Raw genomic sequence first — 18,487 nt, 5'->3', positions numbered from 1 at the left:
TAATGCAAAATAATAAAACATCTCAGGCTATCAAGAGGCATTACGAAATTACACCTCGTTCGTTAACAAGAAGTACAGTAAACATAAGTCAAAAGAAAAAAAAAATAGTGTTTTATTAACTACCACACTGTTATAATACACTTTAAACGTACAATAAGGTAGCCTTTAAATTTGAGGTGGTTTTAAGAATAACAAATGAACAGATTTCCAAATGTTTGTAAATAGGTGAACTGCAGTAAGTATTGTTGTACATTTTTTGAAAATGGTATAGCACTTACAGACTGGCTATATAACTTCATTTTGTACATTTTTCTATAATTGAAAATATAAACAGTAATTAAAAAATAAAAAGAAAATTCAGCATAATAAAAAACATATATGTTTATCAGTTAAATGTACTGGATACATACAATTTTTAAGGGAAGAAGCAAAAAAGGAAAGATGGCTGATATTTAAATGCAGATTGACTAACCAAAAACTAAACAACAAACAAATAAAAACCTCATAAACCCCCTAGTTCACTATGACTATATCCATATGTTTGGGAGTACTGTCAATATGGAAGTGATTTTTCTGTTGTATTTGCATATGTTATATTTTACTGGTAATTTACATAATGGCTTTTAAGGCCCTGGCAGACAGATGTTTTTTGGAAAAAAAGATTTGATAAAAATCACTGCTGAGACACAATACACCTTATTTTTGGTCCTCCAATGTTCAAAAGAAGGGATATACTTCACTATAACATTTGCCTTACCACCCAAATGCCTCAACCTATACATATTTATTTCTTTAACATTTTAAGCTTTTCAAACATTGGTTATATTGCCCACCTTGGTTATTGAAAGAATATTACAAGACATCATTTTGGCAAATTAAATCTTAAACATGGCTTTTCAATAGGATTTAAAAGGTGACTATCCCTAGAGTTCCATGTTAAAATGTAGTTTTCAAAATCTTACAAGAGTAATGCTTAAAATATTGTACATAGTTAACCTAATTAAAATAATTAGCTTCAAAATGACAAGTTGATGAGCTAAGTAAAGCCTACACTATGTAACATTTGCTTGGAAACTTGATTTGTCAGTTATGCATAATAAAAATTCCAGTCATCAAGAAAATTACAAAATTTCTTTTATCATAACATGATTTCTTTTCACCCATCAACTTCTTTTATCTTACAATAGATAAATACCAACATGTTCTCATTTTTTACACTAAACCACACAGGATTGATGCATTTGGTTAGACTACCATTTCCATCGTTAAATTCCTTTTTTTTTTTTTTTTTAATATAACTTGGTAAAATTTCATCTCTTCTAGATTCCAAAAGTACCTACAAAACCCATGCAATTTTACCATTTTAATATACTATGGAATATCATACAAAGTAAGGCATTTCAGTGTCATGTATAACCAAGTTACTGTCAATCCAAAAATTTTTGCACATCAATAAAAAGATATCTAAGAACTTAGGAACAATATTCTTCTCACTACTGTATAAAAATAACCACAATTAATAGGTATCTTGTGTAATATTTACTCCATTGTCTCGTTTCCCGAAACTGTGACAAGCTGTAAAGGTATTTCAGTGTTGGTAAGAATATCCTGATTGCTGGTGCCAGATGTATTAACAGTTCCTATTCCTGAAACAGAACCTTGTTGAATATTTGCAAGGATAAGTGTTGTTCCTCCTGCAGTAATCAAAGTATCATCAGGTGTTGCTTCTACTGATGCCAGCACTGTACTGCTAGAGTGAATACCTTTTTTATTCTGATGTGTTTTAATGTGTTTGGCAAGGTGGTCACTTCTCATAAAGCGTTTTGAACATTCTGGACAGACAAATTTCTTCTCACCTGTCACAGAAGATAAGAAAAAAATATGTTTTCAAGAATATTAAAAATATCACATGTGCACCAAAAACTGGGATAACTTACTGCCTTTAACAGTCAGAATTCTAACATCATCTATACTGAAGAAAAAAACAATTCAATACGATAAACTTCTGTGTTAAATTTCTAGACACCCATACTTTAAAAGAATTGATTTATTTTTCTGTCTCACCGAGCTTGGAGAGATCTTTCAGACAAGCTAAAGACTATTGCCATCTCATATTCTCAGGCTGCTAAGTTTCACCGCAATTATTATCAATAAATAACTTTTAAGAGGAGAACACAACCTACCAAATGATGGACAGGGAAGACTATATGAGTTCCTGCAGAATCATGCTTGAGACTGATAGACAAGATTATAGAATGCTTTGGGTTGGGAGGGACCTTAAAGATCATCTAGTTCCAACCCCCCTGCCATAAGCAGGGACACCTTCCACTAGACCAGGTTGCTCAAAGCCCTGTTAAACACTTCCACGGATGGGGCATTCACAACTTCTCTGGGCAACCTGTTCCAGCATCTCACCGCCTTCACTACATGCCCTTGTAAAAAGTCCCTCTCTAGCTTTCTTGTAGGCTGCTGTAAGATTTCTGAGAGCCTTCTCTTCCCCAGACCAACAGCTCCAACTCTCTCAGCCTGTCTTCATAAGAGAGGTGCTCCAGCCCTCTGATCATCGGTAATTCAGGTTTGAAGGGACATCTGGAGGTCTCTAGTCTGATCTCTCACTAAGCAGGGTCAGCTATGAAGTCAGACCTGGTTGCTCAGGAATTTATCCAGTTTCATCTTGAAAATCTTTAAGGATGGAGACCGCATAAACTCTCTGGGCCTCCTGTTCCAGTGCCTGGCTGTCTTCTGGTCTGAATCTCTCGTTTCAACCTACGTCTGTTGCCTCTCATCCTCAACCATGCACCACCATGGAAAGTCTGAAGTCTTCTTAACGGTGGCCTTGCAGGTTATTAAAAGGTTGCTATTAAGTTTGCCCCTGCCCTTACTGTTCTCTTTGTACAGCTGAATAAGCCCAGTCCCCACCGCCTCTCCTCATAAGGCAAATGCTCCAGCTTCCTGATCATCTTGGTCACCCTTTAGTGAACTTGATCCTGTTGATCAATGCCTTTCTTATATTGGGGGCTGAAAACTAGATGCAATACTCCAAATGCCATCTAACCAGTGCTGAGAAGAAGGGGATAATCACTTCCCTAGAACTAGTGTCGCTGCTTTTGTTGATAAAAGCCCCGGCCATCTTTGCTGCTGGCTCTTGCTCATGTTCTGGTTGTCTATCAAGACTTCCAGGTACTTTTCAGCAGACCTGATTTCCAACTCTCAGTGCTTAGCCTGTATTGCTGCAAAGGTTAATTCCCTCCCAGGAACAGTACTTTGTGTTTATGCTTGCTGAATTTCATAAGGTTCCTCTCAGCCCATTCATTCAGCCTCAGTCCTCTGAATAGCAGCCTTGCCCCCAACTGCATGGACCAGTTGCCCCAGTTTGGTGTCATCTGCAAACCTAATAACAGTGCACTCTGTTGCCTCCTCGAAGTCAGTGATAAAGATGTTAAAACAGGTGAAAGGATAGATCCCTGAAGTTCTCTACCTTTTATTGGCATGCAGGTACACTAGGAACCATTAATTACACCTCAAAGCTGGATCATTCAACTAGCTTCTTTTTTTAAACACATCTGGCTGTCCATACAGATGGAACATAACATCTTGAACATTGGGTTCAAGCACCCAACATGTCTAGTAACAGCATGCCATTAGGTACGAAACATAAAATATTTTTCATGGACATTGCAAAGACATTTTTCTAAGCAATGTAAATGCTGATAAGCACTTAAATTATTTATCTATTGTCACTGGGTTTTTCGAATTGTCCAATTTTAAAAGGTAAGCATCCTGTAGAATGTAATTATGGGTTCAGTTTGTAGGAAAATAGGCAATCCAGACAACAGATTTGAAACAAACTGCTCCTGGAAAAGATGGTAAATCTAGACTAATTTCTTTTCTTTGTGTTAGACAAAAGAAATGTGAACCTGGAGTCCCTAATGGGGGGTCTAACCATGAAACTAGAAGATGCAGAATGATGCACCACCACATTCTCTCCCTTAATTTTGTGAATAGCATCTAATCTCTTCAACGTCTAGTCCACTGTTTTTATTTTTCTTTTCTAAAAAGAGAGAAAACTATTGAAGTTTTAAGCTGGAACAACAGTTCAATATGGTTCAAACAAATGAAACACATTGCTGAACCTGAATCAAAGTATTCTGATTAAGCTATATTAAATATTAGCTTAAACGTCAGTTCTGAATCAAATAAAGGTAGCTGGTTTTCCTCCTCAGACCTACCAATGACACCAAAGCGTGTACACAGCTCTAAATATTACCTGATTTTAGAAAAGTCACAAAACATTAAAATCAACCCAATACAAAGATCTGTTCTCCCCTTAAAAGCTATTTACCCAAGCCCCCTCCATGACACGTCTTTAGTTAAATACACCAGAAAGAAAGACTGACAACCTGTGTGCGTTCTTCGGTGCCGCTGAAGCTCATCGCTGCGAGTGAACCTTTTGCCACAGAACATCCAAGTACAAACAAATGGACGCTCTCCAGAATGCCAGCGGAGATGAGCTCTCAAATGTGAGGTTTTCCCATATACTTTACCACACCCTGGTATGTGACAAATATGTTGCTTCTTTTTTCCCAAATTGGAGCCTCTGCAAATAAATAAATAGATAAATAATTCCTAAATAATGGACATACATATAAGTGAGGTAACATACACCAACAGATCTGCAAACAAACCTGAGCAGCTTCTCGTTTTTATTTCAAATACAAGCAGAGTCCAGTACACTCCATAAGAAGCTGGAACTAAATTCTATAATTCTATCCCGATTCTGCAACAAACTACAAATTCATCAGCATATGAAACGTAAATGATAGAAGTGTAATGAAGCATACATGAAGTTGGAAATAGAGTCGTTACAGCAGTTTGTACCACTTTGATGCTGAAGAGCCCGTATTTTAAATTTCCTCAGTTTCAGTTTTTACCGTACCAAAGACAGTTCTGGCAAAGAAAAACACAAATGATTGTAATTGCCAAAACGGAAACTGGAGATTTTGGCAACTGGGAAGAGAACAGATGGGATTTTTGGCATCTTGAGGAAACCTGAGAAGCAGCTTGAGGTTGGAGGACAAGCGTACTAACCTGAGTATTGCCATTAAAAGGAGTGGCAGTAAACCAACTGATCTTTCTAAAACTTAAATTAATTCCTTGGTATTTCAGGGGGAAAAAAAAAAAAAAAATCTATCCAAATGAACAGGCCACTCACAGTATAATCCAGCCCACCAAGCTCGATGCTTGTTTTCAGATGCTGTCTCACTGAAACGGTACGTGATTGATTCAGGGGAAGCACCTAACACAAAAGCCTAACATTTTGTTTTGTGTTGGCAGTTTTCTTGTTTGGTTGGTTTGGTATTTTTGGTTGATTGGTTGGTTGAGATTTTTTATTTTTAAAAACAAAAACACAGATAAGAGCCTCTGAAGACCCAGAGAAAGAGCCCAGTCAGGCCAGTGCAGGACACCATGAAGGATTTTAGCCCATTTAAGTGTTTGCTGCTGATGAAAGTAGTACCCCAGGGAACAGATCTGTCTGACAGCGCAGCTATATGAATGGTAAATGCTGGCACAAGGGAGGAGATTGGAAAATGCAGCCAAAGATCAGGCTATCATATTCGTCAACAATGTTAACTTAGAACAGCTTAAGTGGATTCTGAAATCACAGTCTTGGGCACTTCATCCTCCATGGCTGATTATACAATTTTCCATTGCCTCCCCAGGGCAATTTTTTTCCTTAAATTGAGTGTTCAACTTCTTAACCATCCAGTGCTGAAAGATTTGCCAAGCAACTATTAGACCTAGATTCACATCCCTGTATTCAGACCAATTCTGGTTTACATATAATGAGGGTTCAGTTTAAAATGCACATACACTTTTAAGGAGCTAGCACTTGGAACAAGCATCTCTGAATAGGCACAGAAATTAATTCACTCTAAAAAGTCACAGCATCTAAAGGGAATTCCAACCTAAGCACATGTGAACCTAAAACATTACAGACAGTCCAGAAAAGGAGATAAAATCCAATTAAGTCCTAGAAAATGTTTCTAAGAAGTCTCAATATAGAGTGATCTTCATAGTGCTTCTTTAGTCAGTTTGTCTTAGAAGAAAAAACTATCACTTTTACATACTAATTATTTGCCATGACAGTGTAGGTTTTGATTTCAGAACAGGTTCAATGGCAGTAGAAGTAGAGAGTCCAGAAGGCTTTTGAGCCTGCTGTGGTAGCAGTAGACTCATATGAGCCTATAGATAAGGTGACAGAAGAGATTCTGCTTATCTATCTGTTTTGGTTTGGGTTTTTTATCTATTTTATTTTATTGCCACCCCTCAATCCTTAGCCTCACAGACAGTTCACCTGGGCCTGTTTTATCCAGCTTGTTTCTAAATCTCATGCAAAAAATTCTCTGACATCTGACCTGGTATGTTAAGCTCTTCCATCATTATTAGTCTTGGCAAGAATACTTTGGACTTAATTTTCCCTTTCAAACATCCCAAAAGATCACTTCTTTGGAACAGGACAAACAACTGCCCTTTTTACATCACCTACCTGAGCTGAAACACCCATTATTGGTTAACCTTTGCTACACCTAAACTGTCAGATTCACACTCTTCCACAGCCTTCCTTCAAGCCAAGGTTAGAAAATAAAATTAACTGTAATGTCACGCATTTAACTTTGTACTATGCCACCTACACAAAAGCTCAATATTCGTAAGTTTCGAACATTCAGACAAACTCAGGCACTTAGCAAAGAGTCTTTAGATTTCCCCCTTTCTTTTCTCATTTCTCAGCCTCTGCATATGCCTGGGCCACCACACAAAACACTGTACCTGTAACAGTTCCCGTGGCATTCATCTACAAGCCCAAAACTCCCAGCTCCTGGGACTCCAAGGAAGTAATTTTCTGTATTACTCCTTTTGTCCTACTACAACTGTTTCCACAGTTCTCAGGCTCTACGTTCACCTTAATGATTCAGTTCAGGTCCTCTTGTTTGGTGGCTCAAGACATTCAGCAACTGCAGTGCAAGGCAAAGGAACACCCATGGTCTTTCTCCATTATACAGTCTTGGTAACGGAAAGAATTCTCCAGAGGATCCTGCTGTTCTGTGTCCTTAATTGCCTGTCCAACTCCATGTAACCCTAAGGAGTGCTCAGCTTTATAACAAAATGTATTTCTGCATTTGAGAATCTATTTCTGTACATATTTTTTTGTATTTGGTGTTTCATCCTCACATCTTCTCCAAATATATTAGCCTTCCCCTCCACAATAATCAGTACAAATATTTTGTAACCTTGCATTATACAGTACATAAATGACATGACTAATGACATGAAATCACATCAAAATTCCCCTAAAATAATTTTAAGGTTCTTAAGTCAATCACTTGTAGTTGTTTAATTGCACCTTTAGTCTAGACTGAAGGAAACCAAGGTTCAACTCGTTGTCAGCTTACTGTGCATAGGAAGCGTAGCATATGTAGATCTAAGCACTTCACCTAACTGGTGACAGAATTCCTTAGCGGACTTCTAAGTTCGAAGTAAAGGGAAAGTTAAAGATCCACAGAATGAAACCCACAAGACTACTGTGAATGAGTAACTAAGTGTATTTAATCTATATAGCTTCATGTAGGCATCTGCATGTTTGTTTCATGTGTGCTCTAAACTGACTGGATATGAGCCAAATTCTATCTGGATGCTTTGCAGCTGTGACAGTCTGGCACTATGCCCCGACACATCATGCTAAGAGGCCTTTCTTGCTGCGCTGGCCAATAACCATCATCACTGAGTAAAACGATACGACTCAGGCCTACTCCTTGACTAGAATCTTCAAATCAATTAATATTTAAGTATTTTCATAGTACATTTTAGCTTTATAAAGATCAGAAATCATGTTTCTCAGTAACCATTCAGAATGCAATGGTTTCAGCAGGAGACAGCTTCTTTCACTGAGAAACTGGACTTTCAGTCCAGCAGTACATCCAGAAGGAACATGAAGTATTCCAAGGTTAAAACACAGACCTATGAGTTATTTTAAGAATGCGTATTTTAGAGTTGCATACCTGAAGTGGTACTGAGAAGCACTGTTTCTCTACAGATCCAGACAGTAGTAGTTACATCTCAATGTAACTGCAGATGTAACTGAGGGGAGGCTGAACTTTCCACGTAACTTTAGACACTCTAACTAGAAGCTTAACACAGTCTGTTTGGGATGAGAGTCATTGTTTGAGGTACATATATCTCTCTTTCTCCACTTGCTTATCGCCCATTTACAATATAAGCTGGAGGCTACAATGTTTTAATTTATGTATCTAATACATCATCCTCTTCCTTTCCTATCTTCCCCCTTGCCAAGTAAGGTAAAGATAACAGCCACTTCCTGCTTCAGAGGACTGGTACAAATTGAAATTCTTTGAAGACTTCAATGTAGTCTAATTCCATATCGAGAATCAAAAAACACCCAAGAAAAGCCAACATCAAAAACCAGAAGGAACTGTCCTCAACTCCCCTTGCCATCCAGAAAACAAAAAAGACAAGAAATACCAAAACTAAGGTTACGCAAAAGATGAAATTATGATGAAGTCTGAATATGCAAAGTCATGCACTACCTTTTCCTACCCCATTCAGTGCACAGGAGGGATAGTATTCACTGAGTGAAATGCTATGCATCTTTTTCTTACTGATTTAATGCAATTTTCTTGTCTTACTAGTTAAGTATTATTTAAGTACTATCTTAAATACAGAATTATTCAAGCTCCCCTGAGGTTTTTTTATCTCATCACAGGCACTCACAAGACTCAGTGCCTAAGCAATTCACAAACACTAATGAATTTATCATCTTGCAACACTCCTATGTAGTGAACTTGAACTAGTACAATCATTTCGTACATCCAAATCTGAGACAGAAAAAGATTAAGGCCAAAACTGTCAAGCAGCCACCAGTGTGAGGCGTCAAGTTCAAGATAGCAGAAGCATATTTTCTGAAGAGTACTGTAGATGTTTGCAATTCAGCTCAATCCACTTATTTACAAGAATGAACTCAGAACTTTTGAGAAAAAGGTGGGGTGGATAGACAAACACCTCAAAAACTTCAGAGCCCTGTTGCTGCAGTCCCATATCTCATTTCCTAAATGCCTTCCAGTTTCTGCAATTAGTGAAGCAGGTGCCAATTGCTACGCAGCCCTGATTCACTCCCTGTGCATCATCCATCCCATCCACTGAATGGCAGTGGGGGTCATATGAAAAAAATAGTATGCAGTCATGTGATTAGAAACCAAATTATAATGTATATGCACAAGGGATTAAAATTGCCCACGATATCTTAACTTTGGCATTTGCCAACTTCCAAGTTTTCGACTTTGCAACCTTTGCACCATTTTAAGAATTGTGACTGCTATCTGAAGAAATTCATAAAAGCAAATGTCCTATTATCCAGAACTCTGCGAGTCATCAGCAGATTTGAAAGACAAATCAAAAAACTCAGAAATACAGCACTGGAGATACAAATAACTGTAGCAGCTATGGAATGTGATCAACATATATCAGAATGAGAAGGAAAATACTTCTCCAAATGGGCTTACTCTTTTTTGCTAGACTCTGAAGGAATTCTACATTCTGGTGGGAAAGTTGCTCTAGCAACTGTAGACACTTTCACTCTTTTTTTGTTTCCCACCACTGTCTCCTTCATTATCCTGTTTCTATTCCAGTTCTAATTCTTCTCACATCCTAACTTCCTGTCCTACTTTTCCTACTTACTTTGTACATTTGATGTGTTCAGTCCTTCCTTTACAGTGGATTTAAGTTTCCCACCTATCTAAACTCTGTTCTAGCTCTTATCTCAAATCCTTCCCAAATTCCTACATCTGAATTTCAGTCAGACTAAACCCTTCTTCAGACTTTATCATCTCAAAAAGATTCTCTCTTGGGCTTTTTCTTTAAAACTTGGTGTTACAGCAACTCCAGTTAGGAGGAAGACGATTTTAAAGTACAGATGTCTCTAGATTAAAGACACTATAGTTTGGAATAGAGCATGAGGAAGATGGAACATGTGAAATCTCTGTTTTCTAAGAGGATGGCCAGTGCAAATAACATTTTCAGAGTTCTCGCAGACTGAAGCAAATCTCAACCCAGGGTACACTTTGGGCAGATCTTCATAGCAGAGCCAAGGTTCACCACGAACTTAGAAATGTCTGTGCTAGGTTTCAGTGAACTATATATGAGGATTTACGAAGAGGAAATTGATAGACAAAGATGCTGTATAACCTTAACTGCAGATACTACCACTAGCTTCGTGATGTAAATGTTTAAAAGTGTTTTGTCTCGAACACTTAATATTTACTCTGCATAGCTGCCTAAAGATATTACCTCTCCATACTTGCGAGGAGGGTATCTAGGATATACAGCAGAAACTCACAAGAGTTTTGCCAAAAAGACATATTCAGTACTATTAGAACTCTTAAAGCCATAGGACACTGACAGGTTCTTCAAAGAGAACTCCGTAATTTGCACTATAGTTCTCATACAAATAAAGATTTCCGTTTTAGGGAATAAACTACTCTCAAAATGACAAATTTTAGTGTACTGGAAAGAAGCCCCTGTCAATCATATCAAGAAACACACCTAAATATTTTCACTTGTAAAAGGCAGCCTATTATCCCCACCTCCTCTCTTATATACATAATCAAAATGTTTAAAACAAAGTGTTTTGGAATAGAATAAAATCTTTATAACAACAACAAAAAGCTGGAGAATACTTTCTTAAGACACAGAATAATAAAACATGTCTTCTTATGTGGCCCTGAAGTTTTATACGAATTGGAACTTAGTACCTCTGTTAGCCACTGACCCTCCACTAACTCCACTGACTGAAAACAATCAGCCAGTGCAAAATTTGGTATTTAGAGTTATTACACAAACCTTGTTTTTCTTCAGAAACCAATGAATAAGAAAACCAGGATAACTGTATTTTTATAACACTCTCAAAGCAATCAAACTGTGGAAAAAATGCTCAATCAGTGAGGAAATGCGGGAACACAGGATTTAATCAAGTCCTTGACATATGATAGGAAGCCAATCACGGATGTGCATATTCCAAAATATTTCATTTTCATATTATTTAGGGCAATGTTCTGTTCCTTCTCACTTGTACTAGGTGGCATCTAACTCCAGCTTTTTTCTAATTAATCTCAATGGAGTAACTCAGAGAAGATGGAATAATCTGTTCATCCATCTGCAAACTCAGAAATAAAGGTGTCAGTCCTTTATTGCATAAGCTCTTTTACATAATCCTTTAGTTTTCTTTCTCTGCAGACAATTGCTGTTAACTAAGGCTCCTTTTTTCCTCACTGATTATTTGTTTTCATCATTACATGTATTATACGACAGTGAACATTACGTACCTTCCACCACCTTCTTTGCAGTTGGGACATGTGCAAGCTACCCGTCGCAATCTTTTTGCCTCTTGATGTGGTTGGTCCCCTTCCTCATCTACCACCTGTACTCTCAAATGTGTTAGATCATTGGTATTCAGTGTAGAATCACCACTGAGCTGCCACTCTTCTGGATCTGGCTCCTCTTCTTTAATCCTAATATCTGAGGAAAAGAACAAACACAGATCCATAAGTAGCCCATTAAATAGAGAGAAGGAAACCATAACGATCAAATCTTTTTTACTGTTGAGAGCACTATGTCAGTCAAAAGTCAGCATCCTTTAGTGCATACTGACGTTGCTCCTGTGCCCTTGTAACCTGTAACGTATTTAAGAAGTTTATCTTACTATACATTTCAAAGTTGAAGACAAGCTATAATGAATTATTAAAGTTTAAGTTTGAACTGTTCTTGGTAGGGAATGCTGTCACCAGGAGGATATTGCTTGCTTGAAACTTGGGAAGAACCTGAAGAAAAGAAGTTGGACAAAGGTTGGGAAAAAAAAAAAAAAGTAAATGCATGTTTCAAATAATCCTGAGTTTCACATAATCCATTTATATTTCCACAGGATTTCTCAATCTGTGGATTGGGTGTTGTAGTAGAAAGAGCTTTTCTTTTTCAGAAGTTTTCCGTCTGCACAGTGATAGGAGAAATCAATTAAATAAAAGGTTTTGACCTAACACAGAAAAAAAAAAAAAAAATTTATGCTTTTGTTCCATTTTCCCCTTCTCACCTCAAATTGATGCCTTTTCCACCACACATAGAGAAGAAAACATTTAGGAAATAATGTTATTCAGCATTAGAGAGAGGTGAGCAACACACAATGTACTTCAACATTTTGATGAGCTAGTAGTTAAAATATGTCTTTGCAGTTTCATGGATGCAAAAAACCCTCTTAAGGGGTTGCAGATGCATGGACATTTGCAAGTATGTGTACCCTGTCCCCACAGAGTAGTCATTCAAGCTAATCCAAGAACTAATTACAGCATCATAGCATGCTGCAAAACAACTATTTTAACAGATGTACATTTTAATAGGATTTTAAAAGACAGTTTCTATATATCATTTCAGAAAGCTGAACCCCAGCCCCTTCTTTGATTCAGCAGAGTAGCTGTGTGTCTTTAAGAGGCTGCTTTCTCTGCAGAACAAACTCAGTTACCATGTAGATTTTTATCCTTAACTCAAATCCCACTGTAACACCAAAACCTTAACTGAGGGCTGTAGCCACTCTAAATTCTTTCTGCGAGTCTGTGCATAAACCATCATCTGTATAATGAAGACAAATTGCATGAAGAAAACTTAAGAAAAACTGCTGTGTCAGATCATGAACACCATCCTGTCCCATTAGAGATCAGGAAAGAAATTAATGATAAAACATGTAAAGAGTAATAGCTACCTGGTCTACCTTCCTAATCATCTCCAGCATTCATCAGACACAAGGGGTATAGCTACACACAAAAAATTTGCTTGTTGTTAATAAAGTCCCAGTCCAGTCACTCTCAACACCACAGTCTGCCTTCCTTTTACTTGCACATGTATAACCATTTGCAGGACTGTGCTGTAAACTACATCACTGATGTAACTAAAGTTAAAATAATTCTCTAGGAAGTCACTGCATTGGGAAGAGAATTCCATGTTAGAAACAGGGAAGTCTAGAATATTTATCTGGTTTGGCTACAAAAATCAATGCTAGCAAATTATTTGCATTAATATGACAGGCTCTGAGCTGTGAGAATCCAAGAGCTGCCACACTCACTTTTGCTGACTCTCTGCACATATAGCAATGTCCAGCAGAACTACTGTGGTAAGCCTGTCCAAAGTCACCTGCACACTGAGCTTCACTGTTAGCATAAGAAGTTCACAATTTCACACAGCAACTTAACAATTATCTTCCATGTGAAGACCTAGAAAACCTGTGGTTACTTCCAGACACCAAACTATCTTTCCTACCAAATTAAATTATCTTCTGACACTCACCTACAAAATAATATTATCTGTAACAATTTGACTATACACATTATGTATTAAATTTATTTTACATAAGCCAAGATTAAAACACTATATAACATACAATGAGTTATAGAATTAACCTTTCAAATTTGACACTATTAAGCATACTAATACACTCACATACAGTAAGTTTAGAAAAAGGCAAAATCCTGATTTACTCTTATTCAACAGGGTACATAACAGGAATTCAAATGCAGCAAAGTAGCAAGGCTACCAGCACAGGCCAGTTCAAGCCTCCAAAGTAGCTCTTAAGGACTGAGATACATTACGCACCATACTCGAAGTTCTTTTACGAATCAAGTGTTCCACAAAACATACACTGCATAAATTCTGGGTTTATTTAAAATACGAATTAAAGTAATGTTAATAAAACACTGAATTAAGAAGATAATTTCATTATGAATTTACTAACATTAGACATGGGCATATAATGAGTTTGTAATGTCCATAGCTGAATCCAGTTAGCACTGCACACACATAGTACAAGAGATATCAGCGTGTCCCAGCAAAGATGAATGGATCAAATTAAAGTACGGATCTGTGTTCCCAAGAACCAACTCCACTACTGAAGTCAAGCATTCCACATCACATATGACTTCTCCTGTTACACCGGCACACCCAAGTCACACTCTAATAACAGATACACCTAACAATAGAAACACCTCCAGAACATCTACTACTGCACGCCAGTACCTAGGAACTTCTCCCTTCAACTCACGCAACGTTTGTTCCACTTCGCAAACTTTCATCATGACTTCCTTCCACTTTTTTTAATCAATATCTCTATTTCCAGTTACTTCCAAACACCACCATTACTGCAGCAGCACAAAGGCTCATAATAGTTTTATAATGGTGGAGGAATAAATGAGAAAATTATTTGAACAAAAAAAAAAAAAAAAAAAAAAAAAGAGGGACACGTAAAACCCCTGAGAGTTGAAGATACTGGAGAAAATAACAATTTGCATAGACATATGATAGTTTACAGTACTATTTTAAAAAATGCAAAACCAAAATGAAATCAAAGTACTGTGTTTGTAATTTTGTGCTGTTTCCTGGTTATCCTAATAAGGCAGAAAGTGTAGCTATTGCTTTAGGTATTCCTCAGAAGGACCATCTTCTACTCCAGGCACACAAAGTACAAATGTGAACTGGCAATTTACAGACAGGACTTTTTAATACTTAATTATGTAGATTATACTTTAAATAGAACAAAATTAAAAGAAGTATCAAGAGATGAAGTGCTTATATAAACTCCCCAGGATGTAGTACAGCAGAGAGTGGACTGTATCAAAACCCGTAGTGAATGTGATTGCCTATTTTGGGGGATGCCGCTGTAACTTTGAGAACAGTAAGAAAATGAAGGAGTAGAAGGGACAAACCATGGAGAAAAGCAAAAGTTAAGAGTCATCTCCAATGTAATGGAACTGGAGATTATGCAAATTCATATAGATGGCACCAACTCTGCATTTCTCCCTCGGCGTTCCTCTGGATGTGCTCCATTCTAATTCCATCTCAGCTGACAGAATACTAGGTTTTACACACACTCTGCAAAAAATTTGGCCTAAAAAAGAAATAAAAATTATATAATCCCTAAAGCCATGACAAGTTGATACAAACACCAGCAAATTTGAGGCAACTTTTGTTTTCTACCAACTAAACACAGGCTAAATGAAGGTTACATTTTCTTTACTATTTTATTTTCATGCTTTCAAATTTCTATATGCCCTTCTTAATTAAGTTCAAAACTTAGTACTAGTTAAGTATGAAGGGGAAATTTTGACAAACATACTGTTCCAAAATGCCTACAGATTATGAAAATCATATATTCTGTTCAAATTCTTCTTAGTATCTAGTGAGCTAGATTTGTTTTAGGTTTTACTTTCCTCTAAAGGATGGATATTGGGATTTTTGTGTACAACTTTGTTCCAAAGGTAGTATTTCATAGGCACAGAAAGCCTAGAAATGGCTACAATATGAAGAAAATTTAAGTGTATTTGGCAAATAAAAACAGTAACTAAGAGATTTGTTCAAAGTGCTTCAGAGAATAATAATTAAACTGACAGGATGAAACTATGCAGGTGTAAATGGAGTTTAAACTGTTCTTGAGTACATTTCTGGTGTCAAGAGAATTACTGCTGCCCACTGACACACCCAGTCATTTACCTACTTGATCACACAAGATAAATGCAACAGTAAAGCTTCACGTTCTTGGGTCTGTTTCAACTAGAACTTTAAGAAAATGCTGTTTTCTTCATCTATGAGAAAAGTAACTAGCTTACCCAACAGCCACAGAAATAGGGGTAAACTGAGAATGGAGGAGGATACTGTGCAAAAACACTTCCTTTGAGGACTATGCCACCACTTTGGCTTTTTATGTGTCTGCCTCTGCAGAATGTCATGTAAAGGCACTCCGAGTGTTACCTCTCTCTCGAAACTGCAGGCTTCTAGTTTAGCTGTTTTCCTAGATGTTGAAAGCCATCCTGCCTTTTCACTCAGCTAAGCTTTACAGGTTCCTGATCTGCAAAGCAGAAATATAGTCTTTCAACTGAAAACAGATCTGCAACAGCACTCCACATACCTTCACACCTATTTCCTCACGGCATCACAAATTGGCTGACTACAGTTTCAACGTCTTGTAATCAGTCATGCCTATTCATTTATTTTTCTAAATAGATGCCTCTCTTGCCACCCCTCCCAAGAAAACAGATATGAACTCCCATCCCCTTTCCATCTTCTCTTGGTAATTTTGTTTTCAGTTTTCTCTACGGTGCAACCCACATTCCCTCAGTATCTTGACTCACCTTGCCTTAATCTCTGTATGTCAGGACACTATAATAAAGATGTTCAAATTTCTTGGACACTGTCCTTGTTCATTCCCATCTAAATAAAACCTCCTAAACTAAACTATATAAATTAAACCCTCCCTATTAGTTGGCCAGCTGTGTGAGTCTTTCAGACATGAAACTCAAAGTTAATGATTTCTACTCTGATTTGCCCCCTAAAACTTTTAAGTGTAAATTTAGGCATTTTCATTATGTAATAAATTACATGGCAACAGAAGATACACTACAGAATGTCATCTTGAAATACCTGTGAACCTCAATTCAGAAGACTGGCATTTAATTTCAACAGTTCTAAATCAGATTTTAAGTTTCTGAAGAAAACAACTGCTGTGTATAGGTCTAAGAACAGGACCTCACAGTGTTGAATATTTAAGCAATACCACCAAAGGGATTAAAAATAGGGTTACAGATTTTTTTCTTGCAAGAAATGCCACATACTGTATTTCCAAGTGATCCTATGCATTAGTCTAAGTTAATTATTTAAAAATTTGCATCACAGAAGAATTTAAGCCAATGCTACCACAACATGTATAACGCATCAAAGAACAGTTACTTACCCTACAGTAACTGCAGTTCTTCGAGACGTGTTATCTACAGATACACAAGATTTTAGATTCTTATGGACAGTTATGCCTTTAGTTTTAACTTTTTTCCCCATAGCTGAAAATCTAAGAGAGGATAACTAGAAAGGGGGAAGAAGAGTTATCATGCTTGATATAGAAGCAGCCAGGAACTGCTGAAATAGGTAAGGAAAGCAAGATGACACAGAGAAATCTGTGACCAGCAGGGTTAACTATTCCTACATAAAGGAGTATTATATTGCTGCTAAGGTCAAACAACAGAATTGTCAGCAGTAATTCAAGAAGGCAGAACTGTTCAATAAGTATTTCTGTTCTGTATTTAGGTACAAGCCAAATAATGGTCCTATCACTAGATGAGAATGAAAAGCTTCCCACTGATAGAAGACAGGAAGATGTAAAAACAGCTATGAAATAAACAATAAATCAACAGATTAGGATAATTTTCATTCAGTAATTTTAAGAGAAGGCTGAAGAGCTCTCTGCAGCTTTAATGTTGCAAGCCTTTGGCCATTTGAATGCTCCAGTGGGTTAGAAAAAAGCTAGCACTGTGATAATACTGAAAAAGGGTAAACAAAGACTCAAAGAAGTCAGGAAAGAATTAATGACACTCAAAATGGGATTACAGGAACAATTTGATTCAGAAGTTGTTTGTTTGGGTTTTTTTAAATCAATAATGACCTTGTTGTTGATATGATGAGAGTTCTGCACAGCAAGTGACTTACTGGGTTACAGTAAAACATTTTGACTAAGAAAAATGAAGTACAAAACATACGTGGAATACATGGATTAAAAACTGACGTGAAGTTTAAATGTAGATTGAGAACTATCATTTCGGTATGATAAATAACGATGACATGTCACGGACAACATCCTTAAAAGTTACTACCTTTTGAAAAAATGTGCTTTCTACAAGCAGTGAATGACAACTCAGTGTTATATTCAAGAGGGCAATAACAACTAAGATCCTGGTGAACATTCTTGGCATTATGAAAAGGCTGTCGTTGTCCTTGGTAGAAACTTTAGATACTATTTATGAGCCAGATGCACTGAGAATTTAGCTTGAGAGATCAGAACCAAAGCATGTGATCCTGCCAGGAGGTTCAAAATGCAAGAAAACTGCACAGAACCTGAAACAATGGACCTAAAGTGCTGAGACTGCAAAAGACAGAAGATGAACTTCCACACTTCATTAAGTTGAAGCAGTACTGGAAATAAAATCCCTTGCCTCTTTCACTTCATAGGTACTTGCCACACACCCCCACAGATTTAAAAGAGTCCTCCTTTTGGTTCAAGAGTATCTTGTAAAAAAGGGTATTTGAAAAACGAAAAAGGAAGGAGTACCTGAAACTGGGTAATATATTCTTTCGTGAACATCCTGAGGGTATCTGAGCCTAAGATAAGTCAGGCTACCCTCTTTAACCTTGACAGTCTAAGTTGCAGCATCAGACACTCCGCATACATGACAGAATATTCACTTAAGAGTAACTCATACACCGAGTTACACCTCACTACCACGGGCTGTAAGAAAATGAATTAGACTCTGAGCTGTTTTGGAACACAAAGCAGAAAGCACACGAAGTACAGACACAGAGGAAGGATGCGGCAATTCCATTTTTTCAAGAATTTAAAAAG

At 37.1% G+C, this 18,487-nt stretch overlaps 1 protein-coding gene across 2 annotated transcripts in view; it reads right to left on the bottom strand.

The window, feature by feature from the left end:
• Positions 1-603: 603 nt before the first annotated feature.
• Positions 604-18,487, bottom strand: part of SP3 (Sp3 transcription factor) — a 35,563-nt gene continuing 17,679 nt past the window's right edge. Inside the window, exons 5-7 of one of the 2 annotated variants that reach the window (XM_030486318.2) lie at positions 11,394-11,586; positions 4,401-4,597; positions 604-1,856 (exon numbers count right to left, since the gene is read on the bottom strand). In XM_030486318.2, coding sequence (XP_030342178.1) covers positions 1,540-1,856; positions 4,401-4,597; positions 11,394-11,586 — 707 coding nt within the window. In that variant the 3' untranslated portion in view covers positions 604-1,539. The remainder of the gene's footprint in view (positions 1,857-4,400; positions 4,598-11,393; positions 11,587-18,487) is intronic. The other variant, XM_030486320.1, reaches the window with a different exon arrangement.

This window comes from Strigops habroptila, chromosome 5, assembly GCF_004027225.2.
Source record: "Strigops habroptila isolate Jane chromosome 5, bStrHab1.2.pri, whole genome shotgun sequence".
Lineage (NCBI taxonomy): Eukaryota > Metazoa > Chordata > Aves > Psittaciformes > Psittacidae > Strigops > Strigops habroptila.
The sequence above is the reverse complement of the archived record's forward strand: the minus strand, read 5'-3'. Positions and strand labels throughout refer to the sequence as shown.